This window comes from Microtus pennsylvanicus, chromosome 8, assembly GCF_037038515.1.
Source record: "Microtus pennsylvanicus isolate mMicPen1 chromosome 8, mMicPen1.hap1, whole genome shotgun sequence".
Taxonomy (NCBI): domain Eukaryota; kingdom Metazoa; phylum Chordata; class Mammalia; order Rodentia; family Cricetidae; genus Microtus; species Microtus pennsylvanicus.
Window position 1 is genome coordinate 40,207,470 of NC_134586.1, and position 25,147 is coordinate 40,232,616.

At 40.7% G+C, this 25,147-nt stretch overlaps 1 protein-coding gene across 5 annotated transcripts in view; it reads right to left on the reverse strand.

Moving 5' to 3' along the window:
• The window catches only part of Cntn4 (contactin 4), a 998,986-nt gene that overhangs the window by 76,496 nt on the left and 897,343 nt on the right, over positions 1–25,147 (reverse strand). For all 5 annotated transcript variants that reach the window (XM_075983304.1, XM_075983301.1, XM_075983302.1 and 2 more), the window contains one exon: positions 3,358–3,485. In XM_075983304.1, coding sequence (XP_075839419.1) covers positions 3,358–3,485 — 128 coding nt within the window. The remainder of the gene's footprint in view (positions 1–3,357; positions 3,486–25,147) is intronic.

Below are 25,147 nucleotides of genomic sequence, written 5' to 3' on the forward strand. Positions count from 1 at the left end.
ATGCACAGGTATACCAACATGTGGGGTGTACATGTCTGTGGAGGTGGGCATTTATATTGTACGTGACACGTATGTGAAGGCCAGAGACAGACATCCAGTGCTGTTCTCTGGGGGCTATCCACCCTGTTTCCTTGATACAGTGTCATACCAAGTGGGTTGAATGGTTGGGAAGCCCTAGGGTCTCCCCTGCTTGGGAATTACAAGTGTATGTCACCAGGCCTTGCTCTTAAAATTTGTATTCTGGGGACTGGACGTAGGTCCTTATGCTTGTATGACTACCACTGTGCTGATGGAGCCACATCAGCCTGGTACTTCTAATGCTCTATGAAGACACCTTTGGCTTTGTGGGACCCTAGGCAGTTTGGATGCTCACCTTACTAGACCTGGATGGAGGTGGGTGGTCTTTGGACTTCCCACAGGTCAGGGAAACCTGATTGCTCTTCAAGCTGATGAGGGAGGGGGACTTGATCAGGGGAGGAGAAGGGAAATGGGAGGCGGTGGCTGGGAAGAGGCAGAAATCTTAAATAAATAAATAAATAAATAAAGACACCTTTGTTCACCATATCAGCTATCCTAACCCTATCATATGTCCTAAATCCACTAGAGTTCACTCAAAAATTGGCTCTGGAGGTGTAGTACCCATATGCAGTCATACAAACACCATACTCACTACTTTGGGAGCCTCTTGTAATAATGAATACTTAATTCTCTTTTTTTTATTATTTAAAAAAAATACCAATTCAAATTCTCACTCCCTCCCCTCCTCCCATTCCCTCCACACACCCTCCCACCCCAAACCCCTCTAATCCTAAGAAAGGGTAAGTCACTTTGCTTTATGGAAGGTCCAAGGCCCTTCCTACTACATCTAGGCTGAGCAAGGTATACATCCAAAGAGAATAGGATCCCCCAAAGTGAGTACATACAGTAGAGATAAATTCCATTGCCACTGCCAGTGGCCTCTCAGTCTGCCCCAGCTATACAACTGTCAACCTCATTCAGAGGGACTAGCTTGGTCCTATGCTTGTTTCTTCCCAGTCCAGCTGGAGTTGGTGAGCTCTCATTAGCTCAGGTAAGCAGTTTCAGTGGATGAACCCTTCATGGTCTTGACTTTTACATAGGCTGACTTAATTAAATGTATTTTAGCAGCTTTTTTAATTCATTGCTATTGACAGAAAAATGACTGTTTTCCTAATACACACTGAAACACATAAATGGTTACTACAACTAAAAACATTGAACTGTGAACTCCCTGGAATTCATGTACTATATACAGTTGAGGAATTACTGTTCCCATCTTATTAGATGGCAAGAAATAAATGATTTAATTTGCGAAGGTACGTAAAAGCTATCATCTCAGCAATATTTCTATTTATATCAAATATGAGGTGGCCATGATAGGCTTCATCATGGCATATCTGGAAGCTTTACTCTGTGGTGTCATACAATATGGCAGCAGAGAACTGTACAGACGGTGGGGAATGGTTTCTCCATCTTTCCGGTGGTCCCCACAGTGTAGCAGGGAAATATGATTTCTATGTGTATCTATAATCTCCATCTCACTTTCCTTTTCTAATAGTTCTACTGGATTAGAAACTTCAATAAGTCTTCAGTGATTTAGAATGTGTGCCTAGCCATTTTATTATAATATGAACAACAACAATGTCAACAACAATAACAACCACCACTATTTTCAGGCCTTCATGCTTATTATTTAATGTGGATCACTGCAGCCGTAGAAACCATGCCAAGAGGCCAGCATGGCTATTTCATCCAAATAGGCTACTAATCACATCCAAGGTCATAGAGACTGTAAGTGGAAGAAATGAGACTTAGGCACATCTCTTTGATTTTAATCTTGGTCTTTAATCATAATTTAACACAGTGTTCTGAAATTCACTTACATCTACATAAGTGGGATGTCATCCTAATAAGCCCGAGCTTGACTACTAACCATCTCTGAAAGCCTGGGCTCTCTATTTTGGTCCTAGTCAATCACTACATTTCCTCTGGCATCTGAGATAACCATACATTAACAAAGGCTTCTAACTGGAGCTCTATGCTCTAAATATTAGCTACTCTCTTTTACCTTTAATATGTAAAACAGAGTGAATCCACAGTCGTATGCCTATTCTACTGGCCTAGAGAAGAATTAATAAACCAAAATAGTGGGAGTCCATCTCAACATAGACCTGCCTCTAACTCTCTTTGACTTCAAATTCTCCATCTGGACAGATAAGTATATTAATGATAAAAAAAAATCTTTTCAAGATAACAGAAAATCGTCAACTTCCAATGACCCTGACATAGATAATTAGGTGATTTTTTTAGCTTCATGCTTAAGTTATAATTGAGGTAAATATTCTTTTTGAATATTTTTGCTTGCCTTAGGCTGTCTTACTTCAGAAACGAAGCTACAAATAGGTCAGTAAGAAAGAGACTGAAGTGAATCATCAGAATGCATTGCACATCAGCAGGGCAAAAATGGCCTCAAATTTTTTCTTGTAGATCCAGGGAGAACTCGAAGTCAGATTTCTGGGCTTAAGTCCATCCATTTGTGGTGACCTCCACCAACTCACCACGCTGAGTGTTATTTTTATTCAAAGCACTAGCTTGTCTCCTGCAACTGAAAAAAAATCCTAAGACTGACTGTGTAAGGCACAAGGTGATAGAAATTCAAATGAAATGTAAATTAAGATCTCATCCTTTTTAATTCTCAACACTTCCAACAATGCCATCAACCTGGTGTTGGGACAGTTTCACATCATATGCTGTGCTAAGAGCATAAAGGACGTTCAGTTGTGAAATACAAAGCACCCAGACAAAAAGATGAGGGACATTTTATTTCCTTAAAACTGACAGGGATGGCTGGGCGACTTAAGCAATGCACAGAGGTGATCAAAACCCTTTATTACCTGGGGAAGCCATATCCATATCTCTGAATACCCGGGGCAGCTCTTTGTAAAACTGCCGGTGACATTGTTTAAACAATGTTTGCTAAAAATAGTACTTGAATCATGGGTTTTTAATTTGTTAGCACAGGGCTCCTAGACATGAATTTCAAACCTATAGAGACTTGAAAGAAATTTAATTAAAGGACTGCAGATAACATTTGTTACAATACTATAATAGACACAATGACTGTAATTCTCAAATTGTATTGGATGATGCTGAAATAAGATAGCCTTTCAATCATATTCATTACCAACGGTTCCCAAAGAATTGTTAATCATATCATGTTTTCTGTGATGAATTAATCTAGCAACAGTGATATCTATACATATTAATATGAACCCTGCCACGTCTGTAGATTCTATTATTAGAAGTGAAGACATATGAGTTCTTTGAGTTAGCCATTACCTTTCACGACCACATTCCCAGTACTGCTGGCAGTTCCGAAATGGTTCGTGGCTATACAGGTATAACTTCCAGCATCCGATTTAGTCACATTGATGATTCTGAGGTTTCCATCTTCAGAAATGGTAATTCTGAAAGCAAAGGAAATAAGCAAGATGTGAAGTTTATCTCATGAGAAATGATTTCTGTCGTTCCGTTGCCTGTCACATTGTAAATCATATTTCCATCATTTGACAGCCTTGTCTGTTTCTTTTTTAGGAGTTTGTCTATATATGCATGAACATTATTGAGATGAGTCTTGTGTTTAATAATTTCCCCATTTCTCAAACTTTGCTTAGAATAGCCATTATGAATATTAGATTGGTTGTAGCTATTTCTTATTCTGTAATAACTCTTGACAATACAATGCAAAGGGAATCTTAAAAACCACCATTAGTTTTAAAATTACTAATGAAAAATTAGAAAAGGGCATTGAGGAGATAGCTTAATTGGTGAAATGCTTGCCATGGAACTGTGAGGACCTGAGTTCCATTCCCAGAATCCATGTGGAAAGAGCTGGGTCAGATGTCATAGGTTTGTAATTCTAGCAGTACTTTTGGCAGAGGTTGGTCAGCTAGTCTAGCTTGCCCAGTGAGCTCCCAGGGAATAAGAGACCTTGTCTTAAAAACTAAATCAGCCAGCATGTGAGGACTAATCAAGGTTTACCCCTGGCCCCCCTTACATTCTTATGAGCTCTCTCTCTCTCTCTCTCTCTCTCTCTCTCTCTCTCTCTCTCTCTCTCTCTCTCTTACTTGTGCGCACACACACACACACACATATTGTCTTGTGTTTTTTTTTAGTTTCAATAATCTTTAGTCACACTGGTCCTTACAAGTTTCCAGAGTATATCAGATCTGTTCCAACCCCAGGGCCTTTGAACTTGCTATTCTGTCAGACTTGGGCATTACCTCCCTTTATTGGTTACTTGTTTGTTGTTCTGTATCTTCTGAGAGGAGGGACAGTGTTCATCTTATGATTTAACTTGCATCTGACATACTGCATAAAGTAGGCTAACTGCCCTATAAATTGTTGCTAGGTGGTAGAATGAATAGGTATATAAGCAAATTCTGTTCTAAGAATTGACATATGTTATGGGAATTTCAAGTTGCTAAGCCACTCGGTGCTTGTAAATATCCCAGCTGAGGATCGAGAATGGGAAGAATTTCACTTAACAAAACTTTTGATTGGGATTTTTTATTTTTAATAAACATAACTGAAGATTTAAATTTATTATGTTGCAGACACGGTGTTTACTATTTTTCAGATAACGAAGCTATAGCTTTTCTCGGGACCTGTTCCAGATTCTACAAGCGTGTTAGCCAGAATGTGGAAAGCTTAACAGAGGACGATGGAAACACAAAGATAAGAGTGTTCACACATCACACACGCCAGTTCTGCTTGCTCAGCTGTGTAACCTTTGGTCTCCTTGTCTATGAGACGGAACTTATTAAGCAAACCCAATTGGCTCTTGGAAAGAACAGGTTCTGTTTCTTACATGTTCCCTGGTGTTTATCAGCTAGTAGTATCCTTCATCTCTTTGTTGATTATTAATCAATTGATTTGTTTTTGTTTTGTTTTGCTTTGTTATTTTTTTTTTTTTTTGAGAAAGGGTCTCACTGTGTAGACCAGGCTCGCCTTGTATTTCTGATCCCAGTTCTGGGCTTACAGGTGAGTACTAAACTACCTGGCCTCTTTATCTTTAAACATGAACTTTTATTTAGTCCCTTCTATTCATGGTAGGTTGGGATAGACCACAATTTCCTCAGTACTTTCCTTTTATATTGTAGTTAAGTCAGCCTATAAATAAATGGAGTCATCTCAAATCAATGGAAAGGCAGCTAGAGTGTTGTGGCTGGGTGGTCTATACCATCGGATGGTGTCTGTGACTGAGCTGCTTTCTGCTGGAGGCCTGGAGCCAGGGACAGTGGCTTCTAGACTGAGACAGTTCCCTCGTGGAGGCTAAAAAGCCATGTTGGTGGTAGTAGCTCCTGGCAGCTGGACTGAAAGGGCTGCCTTGGTACTTGAATATTTCATGTTTGACAAGCCAAAAAACCTATGGAGACTCAATTAAAGCAAAGTTCTCAACATAACCAAAACCTGCCCTCAGCAATGGTTGTGGTCCTAATGAGTCTGAGTCAGAATCACACAAGAGGAAGCAGCCTTAAAACTAGGCATGAGACCTATCTGCAAAACAAAGAGGAATGGAGCTGCTCATTGGAGACTTCTGTTTCTAAATCACTCAGGCAAAGAAGGATGTACGAACTAAACCAACAAAGCTCAAGCTTCAACAGGGATCGCGCTATAAAGATATAAAAGACATCTACACCAGCTCTGTGTAAGGTTTAATCTGTCAACACCTGCTATGGAAGTGGGGAGGCACCTTTCCCTGTGGATTTGTACTCAGTCAATGGTCAATGAGTGTGAGAGAGGGATGTTTTCTTTAGAGGTACAGGCACCGATAAGGTACCTGAGCTCCTTTAAATAAGCCATTACTCATATTCCTGTGAACAACCTTAATGAAAATCATTGAGCCATGTACAGAGGAATGAAGGTGGAAAGAAGGAGAATCTGGAAGAGGAAGGGCATTAGCTGGAGTGGGAGTGACGGGAAAGAGTAATAGGAAGTGAATGCAATCAAAATACATCATGTACATGTGAGAAAATGTCAGAAAAATGACCATTATTATGTATAAAAAATGTAGTAACTAATGATGAAGTTCCTATTAGTTTTATTCATAGGTACTACTTCCTGTAATAAAATTCCTCAAAGCTTTGGTTTTAAAAAGTATTCTTGCTCCAGCTACATCAAAGCCTCAGTTGAAACTCAGAGATGCTGACTGCAGGCCTTCAGCTTACTCACTCTCAGAGGCACTCACGGTTCCTCACCGAGCAGCATTTGATTCTTTATTTACCAGAGTGCAGATGTACTGATAAAAGGAAAATGGCGATCCACATCTTAATTACCTCAATAACAACAAAAATATTCTTCAAGGACTTAATCATATTTCTATTTATGAGACAATTTGCTGGAAATTGAGAAATGTCAGTGTAATTAACTCCATAAATAGGGTGGCATTCATATTTTGGATGTGAATTCATCTAACATGAGGTAGACGAGCCTGGGGCATAGTAAACAGAGGGATATTTTCAATGCTCAAAGGTCTATTAATAGATCGTTTCAATTAAAACTATAGCAGTGCAATTCCAAAATCCTAAAGCTTTAGCCTAAATTAAACTGTACTATGCAAATCTATGGGTCAGAAAAGAGGCAGAGGACTTCCCATAAAATTATTTAGGCCCCAGAGCAACCCTGATACATTGAAAGTCTATAAAATTGACCACATTATTTTTATGCTCAAAGATAGGGAAGCTCAACTTTTTCAGAAGTGATATTTTGGACTAGATGATTCTTAGCCTTTGGGAAGGACACCAAACAGAATACGAGGGTTCTTTCAGGCCCACTCTCCCCTATGTTCTGATCATCAAAGAGGCTTAAGGGAGCATGTCCTGGGGAGAGGACAAATTCTATCTCTAGTTGAGAACTGGTCTGAGCCAATTTACCCCTCCCAATGTCATTTACAAAGAAGTAGAAAGCAAAAGAAGACAAAAAGAGACTGGGATATTAGAATTCATGCGAGGGGATGCCGGAGAGAGAGATCATTTGTAGGTAGGACAACCTCAGCAGCCTTCACTAAGTCATGTCATCTTGCTACGGCTTTATCTTTCCTCGGAGCAATTCACATTAGTGGGCAATCTGATGTTCTCAGCATGGTTCTCTTACAATATAGTTCAATGACTAAGAAGACAACCTAAACTCAAATCTCACTCCTTTTCTTGAGCTGTGTCGTTTTGAGTAAAGCTGTTTCTTCGTACTTAAGTTTTCTTATTTGAGTAAACAGACTACTAAGAACTACGTCTTGTAGGTTGTTGGTAAGTTTAGCAGTAGTGAGAAAAATGTGTGGCATATCAAACAAACCTAATATGTGAATCAACCAATTGTTCTCATCAGTGGAGCGCGACATCCCTCCTGGTCCCATTGTTCCAAGTATCTAAAAAGGACGGCTCACATGAAGACAACTGGTGAGTAGTTTTGCCGGTTAACAATGCATACGGGTGACACTAAGTTGTCACAGAATAGTGATGAAATATGAGAGCCGTTCGTGGATATTTAATAACCACTCCCCAGATGGCAAGCCTTCCTAATTGAAATGTTCTATCCTGGAAGGAGGCTAATAAGATGCAGAAAAGGAACAGCCTCACAAGTAGGAAGAGAAGATCTGAAACTTACAGGTTTTACAAGGCTCCACCCCATGATGAAAGAAGCAAGAAACAGCTGACTGGGGACAAAACTCTGAACTGTCCCCCTTCCTGGAGACAATATTCTTAGATCTATAGACTCCCCTGCCAGTCATGCATAGAGCTCCTGGATTGCAGCTTTCTTGAGTTGCCACCCATCCAGGGTAGACTTTTCAATGACACTGTGCCTTTGAGTCCCTGCACCTGCATGTCACCCATCCCCAACACCGCCTTAATAAATTCCAATGAGCTCATTGCCTTGCCACGTTGACCTTTGCAGTATCATTTCTCTGGACTATTTTTGGTGCCCCCTCAGGAATGAAATGTTTGTTCAAATCTCTCCAGGAAAAATTAGCAAAACAGCCTTCACACACATAGCTAAGTTTTCAATAAGTGCAAAATTACTTTAAACAAGACAAAATATCTGGAAAATACCAACACCATGTTACAGGCCATCCATTTCTATGCGTGGAATGGCCATTACTTTTCCAATAAGAAAATTGTTTTCATAACTCTAGCTATAAGAAGAGCAGGGACCAGACCTGGCTGACCAGGAGATCCTGTTCTCTTCTCTTCAGTGGTTGGTTTAAGGATACACATGCCATCAACACCAGAGTCTATCTGGGGAGACAATCTTTTTCTGCTGAATTAATAAACATGGGAGATATAAAACTAGAACTTTGTCTGCCATGGGAAAATAAAAAATCAGCTCTTAAGGAAGTCAAGCAAAGAGACTGAGAGAGGCAAAGATGGAGAGACCAGCACCTCATGCCAGTATTGAACTTATTCTGTCCGTGCTTAATGCTTAGGAACCCCTGATAATAACTTAAGATATCAAATAATAAGATATCAATAATTGAAGATATCGAAAATGGAGTTTTCAGACCATAAAAATGGAAGAATGAAATCTCTTGAAGAAATTTCTGAACTTGTCTAGGTGATCATGGATATGAGAGTAGCAGGCAGGGAGTGGGTTTCTGCCAGAGTCTGTGGTGGCTGCCTTTCCAGAAGATATCCTGAGCAAACCGATGATGCTTACTTCAGTAAAATGGTCACAGAGTATTGAGTGCAGAGAAAATTGACCTGCTAGTTCCTCATATATGGCTGTATCATATTCTGTTAGCTACTTATTTATACATGTAAGGCTCTAAGTTCACAAATTGATCAGTTGATTTAAATTTGCTTTCTGGAATCTATGTGTATGTGTGTGCATGTGTGATGTACTTGCCCATGTGTGTATATGTGTGTCAAAATCAGGCACCAATATCAAGCGACTTCTTTAATTTCTTTCTATATGATTTTTTGACAGGACATCTCTCAGTGAAACTATAGCTCTTAAAATTGGATACCCTGGCTGGGCACTGGCTAGGTGATGAGCTTGAGGGGCCCTTCTGTTTCTTCCTTCCTTTCTGCAGCTCAGTTCCTCAGCAGAAGTTGCATACATGCTACCTGACTTTTGCAAGAGAGTACAGGATCTGAATTCAGACCCCATGCTTTCATGATAGGCATTTTACTGACTAAATTATAGTTTTAATCTCTGTGTTTTGGAGTCAAGGAATCACCCTTATTTTAGGTGGTACTATTTGGACAATCTCAAAGAACTTTTGAGATAACACGCAATATTAATATTTATTTAGACACTTGTTATAAGTTGGATGTCATGGCAACTTTCAAAAGAGGAAAGAAAAATAAAATAACAACCAAATTCTTTAAAGAGTCATTCTATATTAATTTTCCTGAATGTTAAAAAGGTTTTATTTTTTACTTAATGTTTTTATGTGTATGACAGTTTTGCCTGCATGTATATATGTGTTCCATATATACGTGTGTGTGCCTGGTGACTGCACAGGTCAGAAGAGGACACTGGGTCCCTAGAACTAGAGTTACAGAAGATTTGGAGTCCCTATATGGGTGCTGGAAAATGAACATGGCTCTTCTGTAAGAGCAAGTGTAGTGTCCTTAACACCTGAGCCATCTCTTTAGCCCCTCTCAATGAGACTGCAACATTTTCTTTGTGTTGCATCTCATGTGAGCTTTTCCATTTTAGGCTATTGATTGACCCCGAGGTTGATGTTGAACTCTGAGCTCCTCCTAAGGCTTATGAATAGTGATTCAGCCAGATAAAAAGGATTGAAAAATGTAAATCCATCCCTGACTTAGAATAGGTCAGTCCTGACCTACCAGCGGGCTTTCGAAGACATCACTGATAACGGCAGAGAGAAGTCAAAGATGATAAAGTATCAAGTAATAAAAACAAGGGTGTGACACGGAACTCAATTGTCTCTACATGAGGAGAGGTCATCTAATTCACAACACAGTAAATTACCTGCAGCACACAGAAGTGTTTGCTCCCCTCCTGTCACCAGGGGTTTCTGATGCGGGGAGGACAGGAGCAGATCTGGAATGAGGAGATAAATGAATCTTTCTTTCTTAGTCTGAGGCTCTGGGTTGCAGCCATTGAAGAGCTGACCTTGTCAGCCCTGTAAATCAAAAATAGTCTGGGGACAGGGGACCTTTAAAAGTGCTGAATCTTTTCTTTTGGGGGGCTTTAGTAACAGATGACAAAAGCTGCCGACTCCACAATATTCTATCACCCCAAAGGGAAGGCTGATCCCAGAATGGTGACCTGTAATTCTTAGGAGCAGTTGTGCGTGGAAGCCCTGCTGTTAGGGAGAGAGACAGGGCATCCTGATTTGCCTGCGAGTCACTTTGAAATATTTCCTTGTAATTAAATCTCTTTACACTACAACTTAGAAAGCTACTTTTCCTTCTGCAAAAGGGGGAGGGGTTATGGAGAGATAACATCCTTTTAATAAATAGAAAAAGATAATCATCGTTGTCTCTCTTTTATATATGTGATATATTCCAAAAACCACATTTCAATGTTGGAAGCCCAAAAACGAAATAATAGGTTTATACATTACAGGGTGGGTTAGTGTTCCTGAAAAGGCAGCTTACATAATGTTAAGCATGGCTACTTGTCAGCTGAGTAAAACTGATGGGATGGTAGTAGCATTGACACATGAGGCTTAGGACCAGATGTGCGTGGACTGTAAGCTCCAGGGCCTACCAGTGACACCTTAGGTATCATTAAGACATGCATCCTCTCAACCAGGGGTCTCATAGAGTGTATCAATCATCCCCTCATTGTGAGGTCAGAGCAAAGGTTGCCTAGTCCTAAACGTATGCTTCTTTCTATCTTGGATAGTCTCTTACTTCAAATAATTGCAATATTTCATGGAAAAATTCATTCTGAGATAATTGCGACAAATGGGAAAACTGGGTGCTATAGGTAACACATCCCTCCAGGGCAACAATAACCTGGAGAATGGCAATGGCTTTAGGGAGCAGATGAACTTCTCATTAAATTTCCTACCCTGCCCCTGTGGATCCTTCAGATTATTAATGCCTTGATTTCCACTGTTACTATTTGTGAAGTACTTGGAGCAGGAGTTGGGGCAGCTTCAGGCATAAAGCTACAAGTTCCTCCCATTCAGCTCTCTGTACAGACTTTACCTCACAGGAAATGGTGTAACAGAAGTTAGTAGGGTATTACCACTGTAAAGTTCCATGTACAAAGTAGCTTCACCATGGGGGCTTGTTATTTCACACCTCAGGGGGCTGACGTCTGCTATTACTGATATTTTCTGAGCAGTTCTACAGGAAAGCCCAATGGCTCAAGATAGGCAGGGTTAAGTCTACTTAGATGGCCACCTATCCCTCTTTCCTAATTTCTGGTGACTGGTGACCACCTTTGTTGTCCCTTGTGGAGACATTTCTCAGTATTCTGAGTCTGTTATCCCATAATATCCTTTCTAGTTGTCCTTCACATCGCCTTCCCCTGTGCATCGTTCTGCAGTCAAATTTCCCTCCCACCATGACCCTGATCATTGAATTATGTGATCTGTTCTGCCCTTATTGAAATCTGATTCACCTGTAATGACCATTTCCCATTTAAGGTCACATTGAAAGGTTCTGAGTGAATATAACGTTTAGGGGTACATCATTCAATCTATCAAAAAAAAAAAAAGAACCACACCAGAGCTATTGGTACTATGTGACCAACTGACTTGTGGTAATCGGAATGTAATTAGCCCCATTAATCTCATAGAAAGTGACACTATTAGGAGGTATGGCTCTAGTGGAATGGAGAAAGTGTGTCACTGTGAGGTTGGGCTTTGAGGTCTCCTAAACTCAGGATACCAACCAGTGTTTTTTGTTTCCTGCAAGATGTAGGACTCTTAGCTACTCCTGCAGCACCTCATCTGCCTGCATGCCACGTGCTCCCCTCAATGATGGTAGTGGACTGTATCTCTAAAACTGTAAGCAAGCTACTCCAATTAAATATTTTATTTATAAGAGTTGCCATGGTCATGGTGTCTCTTCACAGTCATAGAAACCCTAAGACATGGCTTCTATACCCCTTTGTAGTCCTCAGAGGAGAGTGCAAAGTAAGAACTGAAGATGGGATTTTGCTTTTCACGTGCTTAGTGTACAATTGCTTGATTGCTTGTAAACAAAGGGTCTTGTACCTTCTCCCATTAGTAGATAGCAGAGGTTCAAATTGTTGCTCTTTTGTGCTGTAATCCAATCTAATACGGAGCAATAAGTAGAGATGGAATGCAAAAGTAAGGCATTCCAGTAGCGGGCTGGAGAGATGCTTCAGCATTTCAAAGTACTGGCTGTTCTGCCAGAGGACCTGGGGTTTAATCCAAGCATCCACATAGTGCTTCATAAACTGTCTGTTATCTCCAGTCCCAAGGAATTCAACACTCTCTTCTCACCTCCAGGGGCAACTGCATACATGAACAACATGCAGGCATAACACCCATACATACAAAAGAAAAATAACATAATTTTTGATGCCCACAGGTAAAAAAGAACAAAGATTTGCCTGAGACTTGAAACATTCTCAACTCACTAAGTTTATTTATTAACGGATTAAAGTAGGTGTCTGTTTCTATCCTTTTTGTGGTTGGCCAATTAAGATTTATTTTGATATTAAAATTACAACAATTTCCGCCAGTGGAGGCTGTTCGGTTACTTTTGTTACTGTTGTAGTTAGGGTGTCTACTGATGTGAAGAGACACCATGACCATGGCAACACTTATAAAGAAAACATTTAACTGGAATGGCTTGATTACAGTTTCAGAGTTTCAGTCCATTATAATCATAACAGGGAGCATGGCAGCATGCAGGCAGACATCGTAGGGGTGGTAGCTGAGAGTCCCACATCTTGCAGGCAGCAGGAGGTCAACTCAAAATTCACATGAGCGACCCTTGAGCAAAAGAGACCTTAGAGCCCACCACAGCAGTGACACACTTTCCCTAATAAACCCCACCTCCTAATAATGTCACTCCCTTTGAAGGCCATTTTCTTTCAAACCACCACAGCTGCTATGACAAACTACCTGAGAGAACCGAAGGACAGAAAGATTTATTTTGGTTCACAGTTTTGGAGGGTTTGTTCCATGGTCTCGTGGACCGTATGATATCAGGCTAGCTGGAGCAAGTGTCAGGAAAGCCTTTCATTCACTGAAGGAAGACAGGAAGCAGGAAGATCAGAGCCAGGAGGTTGGGGAGCATGCAGAATTCAAAGGCCTATCCACAAATGACCTACTTCCTCACACTAGCCCCCAACTTCTAAGTTTCTACAACTTTTCCAAATAGTGTTATCAGCCAGAGGTCAAAGGTTAACCATGTGGAAGACAGTTCATATTCGTGCCGTAATAGAGATACAAAATTGTGACCTATGGTTTTCTGAACTCTGAAAGAAGCTGAGCTGCTTGTGAGGAAGGCTGTGCCTTTTTCTGTCCTTGTAGCAGTAGCCCTAGAGCACAGTGTTGGGGCATAACACCCATGAGGCATATAGAACACTAGACTGGCGGAGATGTGGCAATGAGGGCACAGAGATAGATTTGTGCCTTCAGGTCATCAGGGGGAAATTGGCAGAGGTGATAAATGGACTTGGGGGAAGCTCCCCTATTTGTGCCATCTGAGAAATTACACGAACTGATTTGAATAATTAGCATTAGTATATATACCATACACCTACCCGAAGCAGATAACACTACATTTGCCTCTGAAGAAATAAAGTGTATTACAGTGTATCTTAGTTACTTTTCTGTCGCTATGATAAGACAGTATGATCAAGGCAAGTTAGAGAAGAAAGCGTTTATTTAGGCTTAAAGTTTCAGAAGCTGAGTCTCTGGTTGTCATGATGGGAGTATGGCAGCAGCAGCTGGGCTTGATGCTTGAGCAGTAGCTGGGGGCTTACATGTTGAGTCACAAGCATAAATCCCGATTAATGAATAAAGAAACAGCCTTGGCCTGTTGATAGGACAGAATTTAGATATGTGGGGAGGGTGGGTAGGAAATTGGACTGAATGCTGGGAGAAGGAAGGCGGAGTCAGAGAGACACCATGGAGCCACCGACAGAAAAAAACATGCTGGAACTTCGCCAGTAATCCACTGACACATGGCGATGCACAGATTAATGGAGATGGTTTAAATTAAAATGTAAGAGCCAGCCGATAAGATGTTAGAGCTAATAGGCCAACCAGTGATTTAATTAATACAGTTTCTGTGTGGTTATTTTGGTTCTAGGCTGCCGGGACGAACAAGCGGCACTCCTATAGTTCCACAAACTGTGGATTAATCATTCAGATATATGAGCCTCTGGGAGCCATCCTCATTCAGACCCCCATACTCTGGTTTGAATTAGTTCAACTTTCCTTCCATTGTCTCTTTAAGTGGCATGTGACTAAGCTTATGTATTGCACATTACCCCAAACAATCTTACTTTCTGTAAATTGACAGGATTTGTTCCTTCCCTGAGCTGGGGATGCTTAGATCTTTTAAAATTAAGATTGTTTGGGGGGTAATGTGCAATTTAAGTGAGTTGAGAGCCACAGAAGACAGCTTTACACCCACTGAAAGGAAAAAAAGGATGTTTGGATTACAAATGTAAATGCAGGCCAGCAAGAAGAGACTCAGTCCCAGGGCAATTTCATGCAAACCCATCATTGATCTTCCCATGGAGTTTCTGTGGCAGCAAGAGACATCACTATTGAACAGGCACCCCGGTGACAAAGTTCCCTTGGAGATAATTTGCTTTCTGTTGTAAGACCTGAGTTTAATAAAGCACAGAATAACATGTGTATTTCAGTCCATCAGAAAAACACCCAGTGATTCCCACCCTGCTGCCCTGCCCACAGCACTGCTTCCAAGAGAAAACAGTCATGATGCCTAACCTGTTTTGATGTAGGGCTAGCTTCCTCCCAAAAAAACCCTATAAAATAACCCAGAGAGAAGCAACTGCCTGAGAGTGGTAGAGTAACAGTGAAGATGGAGTTAATTATTTTATTCTCTGGGCAATGCGTGACAGAGCAGAGAAATATTCTTCCTTACCTAGTAAAACTTTGGCATCTTATTTGTTTTTCTAAGTACATAAGCATGAAAATACCAAATCAGGGACGAGGGGACTAAAATTAGAGGCACGTTTGGCTCTAAAATTCATTTCTTAAATTTCAGGGTTTAATTAATGCAAGGTTATTTGTGTCTCCATTAATACAAGATTTAGAATTCCTTTCTTCTGAGAAATTATGACACAGGATAATCTTAGCATAAATCTACCAGACATCATGAAGACAAACAAGGGAAGAGGGAGGGAGGTAATATATTTCATTGTTTATAATTCCATATACTTCTGTCAAAGCATCTTAATAAGTAATATATTACTTCCATAATGCGCAGAAAAAACTTATTAAGGTCATACATGGATTTTTATATCGTATCCTCCTAGGGCACTAGAGTAGACAGTGAATGAAGGAGTAGTTTAATTCACAGGTTCAAGGATGGGCAATAGAAAAGGAAATATGGACAAAAAGACTCAGGAGAAAAACTAGGTATATTAAATTGGGCATTGGACATGAAAGGTACTCAGCTTATTAAGGAATTTCAAATTACTAAGTGATACTGCTAGGTGACTGTAGCTTCTAAAAGCTCATTGAACCGATACAATTTTAAGTACAAAGATTATTCTGGAGAAAAATATTAAAATGGGCAAGATCAGTATCATCAAGTGAGAGGGTAGAAGATGTCATATGCCCAGGTTTCCCCACAAAGTTTCTATTGCTCCCATTATTCCAGTCTGTGTAGTTCCCGAAGCGACACAAACACAAGACAGGATGCATCCATAGTTAAGTGATTTTCCTTGCATTTTCCACTAGAGATTTGTTTATAATTAGGGATTTTTTTCTTGTTTACTTGTCAAAATGTCTTCTTTTTCTCAAGAAGTTTACCTTTTCTTGAGAAGTTTATATTCCTGCTAATAGGTTTGAAATCAAGGATCAAGCAAAGAATGTATAAGACGTGAATCAGATGATGACCTGTTACTCCCAATAACTGCAATGCCTAGAAGGCAATAGTAATTACTAACCATAAAGGGAGCCTACTACATAGATGATGTAAGTTACTGCACAGAAGCAAACAGTGGAGCCAGTGATGCCAGAGACAAATTTGTTTTAGTTGTATTGCTTCCCCTGTCCTCAGTCCCTTGGCAACTTCAAGACAAAGCTGTGTTTGCTTCATTCCTCTTACCAGGGAATACCACAACTGCAGTCTTTCTCAAGAGAAATGAAAGATGAATGCCCTCACTCTTGCTTACATCATGATAGAATGCCATTGTCAAGGTTTCGTTGAAGTGCCTAATGGTTTCCCTGGCCTGAATGCCAGCTGTACTCAGCACCTATGCCTGCTGTGGAAGAACATACACCCGGAATCACAAAAAGAGCAACACATTCCAGCCTTTCTCTGACTCCATGCATGCTGTGCCCTCCATCTCTGCTCCAGTCATTCGAGATGGCTTAAACCTCCGTTTCCACGCTGGATAGGCAGAGAGCTTGAGAAAGTCTTAACACTCAGATTCTAGCTTGCATCTTTGAGAAGGGAGTCAGATAGCCAGAGAGATGGCTTGGAGGATGTGAGAATCTTCTGTGTTTGCAGAAGACTGGATTAAATTTTCAGCACCACATCAGGCAGTTCACAGACATCTGTGACTATAGTCCCAGGGGACCCCACTGCCTTCTTCCAACTTCTGTCATCACCAGCATACACATGGTACACATATATACTTCCAGGCAAAACACCCATGCACAGAGAATAACAATAAATTTAGAAAATAAAATAAAATTGGGGCCATATTGATAGCACCTTAATGTAATCTGAGTCTTGAGAAGGTTAAATGTGAAAATATCCCTGGAACACTTATCACCCCTGTTGCTGAGCAAGCAGCCGATAAACGAGGCTGTTGTGATGGCTTTTGGTGATTATTTCCAGCATCATTATCATAATCTATAGTCAGTTGATGTTTTCTTTAAAGGGCTCAAAGTTGAAAATTACACCAGTTGAGTAAGGGAAATATAATATAGCTATGACGGATGGAGGTCAGTATCTACCCACCATAAACGGCGAGAACAGTAAAAATAAATATGATGAAAGTGGAAAGCATTGAGTTCACCAGGTACAGTTGTCTTTCAAGATTCTGGGCCCAGAGGCTGTGGCTGTTTGGGGATAAGAGGGATTGCCTAGGCTTCCAAATTGTTCACACATAGCAGAACTAAATTGAATTTTTTCCCTCCTATTCTCAGAAGGGTGTGCATGGACTCTGTAATTGCTTACTACATGCTGCTAAGAATGCTCGAGGACTTGGAGAAATGCTGGCTTCAGCTTTGTGAAATGTGCTCTCTATCTATCCTGCTCCCAAACATTCCTTGTATGACATTCTGAACATCAGTGTGTATTAGGCAGCTTCTGTTACTCTCAACTCATAGACCTCCACAGCTGCCCAGTCAATTCTTTAAGCATTGATCAAATACTGGCTCCACACACAATCACCCCATCTATTCAAACGCTCTCCACATACCAGGTCCTATGCCTTAGTTTTCTTTCTGTATTCTTATTACTTCATATCAATAAGCAGATAGTTAATACATTTATTAAATGTGAAAATTCATTTATCCTTAAATGATATTGGATACATGGGTGACTTCTTAAGGTTAAAAACTTACTATATGGACTGGACAAGTGAATCAATGGATTAAAGCACTTACTAGGACCTGAGTTCAAATCCCCGGGATTATGTATGACCACAGGGTTGCCTGTAACCTCAGACAGGAGAATCATTGAGCCTTGCCAGTCACAAATCTAGATCCAGATTCAACAGGCAACTCTGTTTCAAGGCAATAAGGACATCTGGCTTCCATACATAGGGTGCATGCACCTGCATTCACATTTGTCCAAACATTGCACACACACACACAAGACCTCCTGGGTTTTAAAACATTTTAATGGATCAGTGTATTTTAAAACTTTCTTAAGATCCTGAATCAAATTATAATATTCTATAGATAAATTTCAACTATTCACATTACTACTAAATGCTTATGGATCTACTACTGTCTCTAGAGATTAAAAAGCAAAATAGAATGAAACAAAAGCAACAAACTAACCAAACTCTGCAATAGAAGTCACTGTCCTTGGGCAAACAGAGAGATTGTAAAAATTTTAGTTATAAAAGTGTGTAAGCCATGTTTACTATTTCTATGAAGCTCAGTAATTGACTCTATGTGATGAAGATAATACATGGGTATTCTCTTCCCAATGAAATCAATTTTATGTGCACTGTTCCTTCCAGTCTATTTTGCAATTTCCCTGATCAATCCAAGTCCTTGTAGCCACCCTGCTTCTCCTCCCAACTATTGTACTCCACTATCCTCCACTCTCCATACATGGCAAAGAAAGCTATTTTTAAGAAAGAGTCTTTATTCTTTTCAGACAAACCATCTAAGAAGAACTGTGAAGTTATACAGGTAATGGGTTTCAATAAATGATTCCTCAAATGACAGAACATTTAAAGTCTTGTTATCTGGGGCCTCTCCTACTTAATAGCCTAAATCTGCAAGGATCTTTACCTAATTCCAAGGGGAAGCTGACAACAGAAAAAGTGAAGAGTTAAAAAAGGAGCAGGAAGCTTTTGTTATTGAAAGTGTCTTGCTGGAGATGAGAAGCTAGTAATTTAGATATGCCAGTGATAAAGGGAGTTTGATAAGGACATGAGAGAGAAAGGTCTAAGGAAGATGGGGCCATTGTACAAATGACCTACTTAAAGCAAAGCACACATTTGCACACATTTACCCTATGCATGTATAAAAGATTCTTCCAGAAAATCCTTTTCTGATAATCAGCACAACACACTTGGAAAATACAGCAGATGAGGCTTCTGTAGAGATGCAAAACTCAACAGAATCAATCTCTAAAACACTGACAACCTTCAGCAACCTGCCCAGGTGTATTAGGATGCCTGCCCCTCTAGTCCCAGGGCTGAAGAGGCAGAAGGAGTATGATCCCTCAGAACTCTCTGGCCAGCTAGCCTAGCAGAATCAGTGAGCCTCAACTTCAGCAAAAGACACTTTCTCAAAAATTAAAGGGAAGAGTAACGGAGGAAGACAGCTGGAGTCAATCCCTCACACCCACAAGTATGTGTACACATAGAACTGTTGTGCAGCAATTTCCTGTGAGAGAAACATTCTATGTTGGAGGGGAGCTCATTAAGGCACCCAGTGTTCCAAGAGGTAGTAAAACATTCCATCCTTTAGGGAGGCTCCTTAAGCTCAGAAACAACTCAAAGTCTTCAGGAAATCCCTGAAACTGATCAGATTTACTAGGACCTTCCCATTAGAAGAGAATAGAATCAATAAGAAGAAATGCTGAGAGACACAGGAAGACAAAACCAGATCCATAGAAGACTCAGAAAAGCTGAATTGCCTAGAAGAATTTCAGACTAACTGGTCTACCTGGAAAGGACACTCTTCAACCTGTCTAGCTACATGTAGGCTGTGAAGTAAGCACTGCATCGAGCTTTATGAGCTGTCTCCTATGCTGGCGTAGGCTTTGATGGTTCAGCTATCTTTGAGTTGTTTCTGCCCCTATAAGCAACTCCTCACACATAGTCATGTAAATAACACCAATAAAACTCTATGGTTGGACTTTGATGGTATCTATTTGGTCTGCAGTTGGTTCTGTCTCTGGGGTGAGCAGATATCTGTATACATCTTCCAAAGATTAGTGTCACAGAATAACAACAACAACACACACACGAACTAAATAAATAAATGAGAAAACAATTATTAAAAGCTTCCTTTTAAGTACATGTGTGCCTATATATATCCATGAATGAGAGTGTGCAGTGGGGCACCAGTATTAAGGAGCATAAGCATTAGTATTTATGAGTTTTAGTGATTTATGAGGAAACTGATCTTAATAGCAAATTCAATTTTTTTTCTCCCAAAATGAGGTAACCTGAATAATAAGTGATTTAAGGATATTCACTTTGTAGTGGTCAGATCGTAGAGGGAGACAAAGTTAAAAAGAATATAAAACTCCAGGAGGTCTGTATAATTAATCAGCAACCCTACAAAATATGCCATAAATTGGAGTGCAATTATACCACTGTGCTTGAAAAATAGGCAACTGGACTTTTTCTTGGACCATTCAGTTCTATTTCTTAGTATTTATCTGAAGTATAATATGAACTGCACATTAGGCAATGTGGCAAGGGAGTCACCCCATTCACCTGGGCTATTCCCAGCCTCATTTGCAAGTCTTTAAGGCCCCTTTATAGTCAGATTGCAGCTAAGGTCAGAAAATAATATCTTGCCACTGTTGACGTTTCCTGTCAAGAAAGAAAAGTTTCAAAGCCACTAAAAAAATACAGTTTCTATGGATCTGAAATTTGCCACAAACTCTATTGCTTTTAATGAAATTAAGTATAAATTTACCTTTTAAAAAAGTTGCCCCTTTGCAATTTTCAACTCCAACATTTTCCAGAAGCTATTAGACTTCAAGGTATTTATTACTACTGCATTATTTATTTCAAAAAGTCTAGAATTCCACTTATTGTTTCCGTGGTATGTATAAAGATTTATGGAGTTCAGAAATATTTTAATGGAAATTAAAATATGCTAAGTCCTTTCCAACTTATATTAACCCACTGTTAACTTGAGTTGTAGTATCTAGCCATTATTTGACCAGCATGCTTTCATGTAGCCTTTCAGATGAACACCAAGTGACTAGATTTCTGAAATGGTAAATGTCTCCCTAATTTTTTAGTCCTGCCAAACAATACAATAAGGTGATACAACACTCTTCCTCTTCCTGCTTGGTGTGTGTGCTCTAAACTTTATTGTGTTCAAAATTCATCTTCTCTCTCTCTCTCTCTCTCTCTCTCTCTCCCTCTCTCTCTCTCTCTCTCCTCTCTCTCTCTCTCTCTCTCTCTCTCTCTCTCTCTCTCTCTCTCTCTCTATATATATATATATATATATATATATATGTATATTAGAGAATTCAGAATATATGAAACATTATAGGCCACTCTAAGGAAAGGCTCACAATCATTTCAGAGCTGCTTTCCTGTGGTATGAATATCTACCCCTTTGCATGTCCAGGGTCCACGTCTCTGTGTAGTAACTACAAGAGAATCACACCTTTCCTTACTCCCAGACTCCGTACTCAGGATATGTTTATGTGACCTGGGTGACTCCAGGGGAAGAATGTCCCATATCCTTGGTTCAGTTGTGGGGTTCCAGGGTGGGTAAGTGATCAAGTCTAGGACAAAAGAGTGATTGTGTATTATCCTGTTTGTTCAGGAAACTGAAGAAGAGGCTTTGTTTTCTGTTGTAGAACCAGTCATCACATCCAAGGATGAAATCCACAGAAATCAAGCCTTTGCTGAGACTACCCTAAATGAAGGACCAAATCATGGAATTTTTAGATACAAGAGTCAGCAGCTGCTGTGGGATAATCTTTTTGTACACTGTGATGTAGTTATATTTTGTTTGAGTTTTAACAAATAAAATTTGCCTGATGATCAGAATGCAAAGCTAAGCCATTGGAGACTAGGCAGTGGTAGCATACACCCTTAACCCCAGGACTCAGGAGACAGAGGCAGATGGACCTCTGGTGGTTCAAGGCCATTTTAAACTACACAAAATTGATCCAGTCTATAAGAGAAAATAGAGCTCATACAAAGATGATCCCAGCACTTGGGTTCCCACGCCTTTAATCCCACCCAGCAGTAGGGAGGTAGAGACAGTAGCGATATGAATGGAAGAAGAGAGGAATATAAGGTGGGAGGGGACAGGAGCTCTGATGCATTCTGAGGTTTGATGGAGAGAGTTACAGTCAAAGCATGCAGTCTGAGGGGCAGTATGAAGCAGTCAGTCAGAGGAGGCAGTCTGAGGACAGGATCACCCTTTTGGTCTGAAGAGTCAGTGGAGGTAAAAGGTATCTCTAATGGCTGGCTGCGCTGCTTCTCTGATGTCTCAGCTTTAACTCCCTGATATTCGACTCCAGGTTTTTATTAACAACAATTAGAATTCGTACTACACCGTGAAGATATGTCTTTGCCAAGGTGCCTTCTGATTGGTTTAATAAAGAGTTGACTGGTCAATCTCTAGGCAGGAGAGGACAGGCAGGATTTCTGGGAAGAGAAAAGAGGAGGAATCTAGGGACAAGTATTTCTCCAGCAAACTCGAGCAAGTTGGATGTACAGTCAAGAGGAGATAACCCAACCACATGGCAGAACGTAGATTTAAAAATATGGGTTAATTAAGATATAGGAGCAAGTTGGAAACAAGCCGAAGCTAAAAGTCAAGCTTTAATAATTAATAATAAGTCCCCATGCTGTTGTTTGGGGGCTGACGATCCAAACATAGCCTGACAAGAAAGTTTGCTACAAGCAGGTTCCCTTTGAAGTATAAATTCAGACTATGAACAAACTCAATAAATTGATTGGCAATGTTTGTGCTGTGCGCTTAAAACAGGTTAACTTTATGGTATGCAAATTATACCTTCATAAGCTGGTTTCTTTTTGGTTTTTTGAGACAGGGTTTCTTTGTGTAGCCCTGGCTGTCTTAGAACTGGCTCTGTAGACCAGACTGGCCTGAAACTCACAGAAATCTGCCTGCCTCTGCCTCCTAAGTGCCTGTTTTTTTTTAATTCTTTGTGCTTAAGTTCATTTGAACTGGGTTTCTGACATTTGCAATGCAAAGAGAAGCACCAGTATCCAAGTACCATCCCTCCAACTATCCGTGAAACAATGCACAAGACAAAACATTTGCAAATAAATCACGGTTAAAAACCAGAAGAGGTAAATGTCTACCTCCCATCTGACATCTGGCCAGATGACACCTTTGCAATATAACCCCCTTTTCTGTTTAAAATCTAATCTGGTGATGACTCAGGGAGGTTGTAACCTATTCCATGGTTGTGGTAAGTAACTGCTCTTATGCAAAGTATTTTGCAGAAGTCTAGTATGTCAAAAATGACCTGGATTTTGCAAGACATTAGAGTAAATGTTTGATTGTGTGTGTGTGTGTGTGTGTGTGTGTGTGTGTGTGTGTGTGTGTGTGTTAGGACTCAGGCATTAGGCTTGCCTGTCACCTGGCAAGATTTACTTATGCAGTACCCTGACCAGCCCAGGGTCCTATGGCTGCTATGTCACTACATAGTCTGTACACAGATGCAAAACTCCCTTTAAGAGACAAGCTCCACCCATTCTTCTCTCTTTATTTACTTGTTTGTTTATTTATTTTAAAAACTGCTGTGGGAACTTCTTCAACCAATAGCCTTTAAGATACTGCTTTAAGATACTGGCCCACCCTTGGCGTGGTCTCATGTACTATGAATGCAGATGAAAAGTGTATGTGGCCCTCTTTCCTTCTGAATTTGGCTCCAGTTCCCAGCACATACAGAGGACTGCAGATCGCTACTCTTACTGTGAGTTTATCCCCAAATAAATAAACCTTTGTTATTCTTCATTCCTGGCTGTTGTGGAACTCTTTGGTAACAATACAAAAACCAGTCTCTTCTCATTTTACATACCAGTCCCCCTTTCCACTCCCTCCCTTCTACCTATTCCCCTAACTTCCCCCACCGCATCCCCATCCACTCCTCAAAGTGCATAAGACTTTCCATGGGGAGTCAACAAGGTCTAGCACATCATTTTGAGGGAGGACCAAAAACCTCACTATATCTAGGCTGAGCAAGGCATCCCTCCAAAGAGAATGGGCTCCAAAAAGCCAGGTCAAGCAGCAGGGAGAAATCCTGGTCCCACTGCCAATGGCCCACCAGACTGCCCCAGCCATACAATGTCACCCACATTCAGAGGGTCCAGTTTAGTCCTCTGCTGGTTCTCCAACTGTCAGTTTAAAGTCGGTGAGCTTCCATTAGCTCAGGTAAGCTGTTTTAGTGGGTGTCTCCATCATGGTCCTGACCCCCTTTCTCATATTATCATTATTCCCTCCGTCTTTTGTTTTTCCAAGACAGGGTTTCTCTGTAGCTTTGGGGGCCTGTCCTGGAACTAGCTCTTATAGACCAGGCTGGCCTCAAACTCACAGAGATTCACCTGCCTCTGCCTCTTGAGCGCTGAAATTAAAGGTGTGCACCACCACTGCCAGGTCATTTGGGAGCTCAGTCCAATGCTTAGCTGTGGATCTCTGCATCTGCTTTCATCAGTTGCTAGATGAAGGTTCTGTGATGACAAGGTAATCATCAATCTGATTACAGGAGAAGGCCAGTTTAGGCACCCTCTCCACTATTACTTAGGGTTTTAGCTGGGCTCATTTTTGTGGATTCCTGGGAATTTCCTTAGTATCAAGTTTCTCAGTAGCTCTGTAATGTCTCCCTCAATCAAAATATCTCTTTCCTTACTCTCCTTCTCTGTTATTCCCCCATCTCAACCATCCCATTCCTTTATGTTGTCCCCTGCCTCTGTTTTCCCTCTCCTCCTTCTCTGTCTCTTTCATTCTGTCTTTCTCTCTCCCTTCCCTTTCTCCTCTTCCTTTATTGGTGTGGAAGGTTCTTCTGTCTATGTGTTGCTTTTATTGGTTAATGAATGAATAAACTGCCTTGGCCTGTTGATAGGGCAGAACTTAGGTAGGTGGAAGACTAAACTGAATGCTGGGAGAAGGAAGGCGGAGAGAGAGAAGCCATGGAGCTGCTGCCAGAAAAAGACATGCCGAAACTTTGCATGTAAGCCACTGCCAAGTGGTGATACACAGATTAATGGAAATGGGCTAAATTAAGATATAAGAGTTAGCCATCAGGGTTCCCTGCCCTGTGGTAAGTCCTAGGTCCTCCCCCCTCTGTCCATATCTAGGAAGGTGAACATCCAAACTGGCTAGGCTCCCACCAAGCCAGCAGATTGCGTAGGATCAAAACGCCATTGTCCTTGGCGTCTCATCAGCCCTCATTGTTTGTCATGATCAGAGAGTTCAATTTTATCCCATGCTTTGGACTGGAGAGGGAGGGGGAGAGGAGTGGGGGGAAGGGGAGAGGGGTGGGAGGAGGGGGAGAAGAGTGGGAGGAGGGGGAGAAGAGTGGGAGGAGGGGGAGAAGAG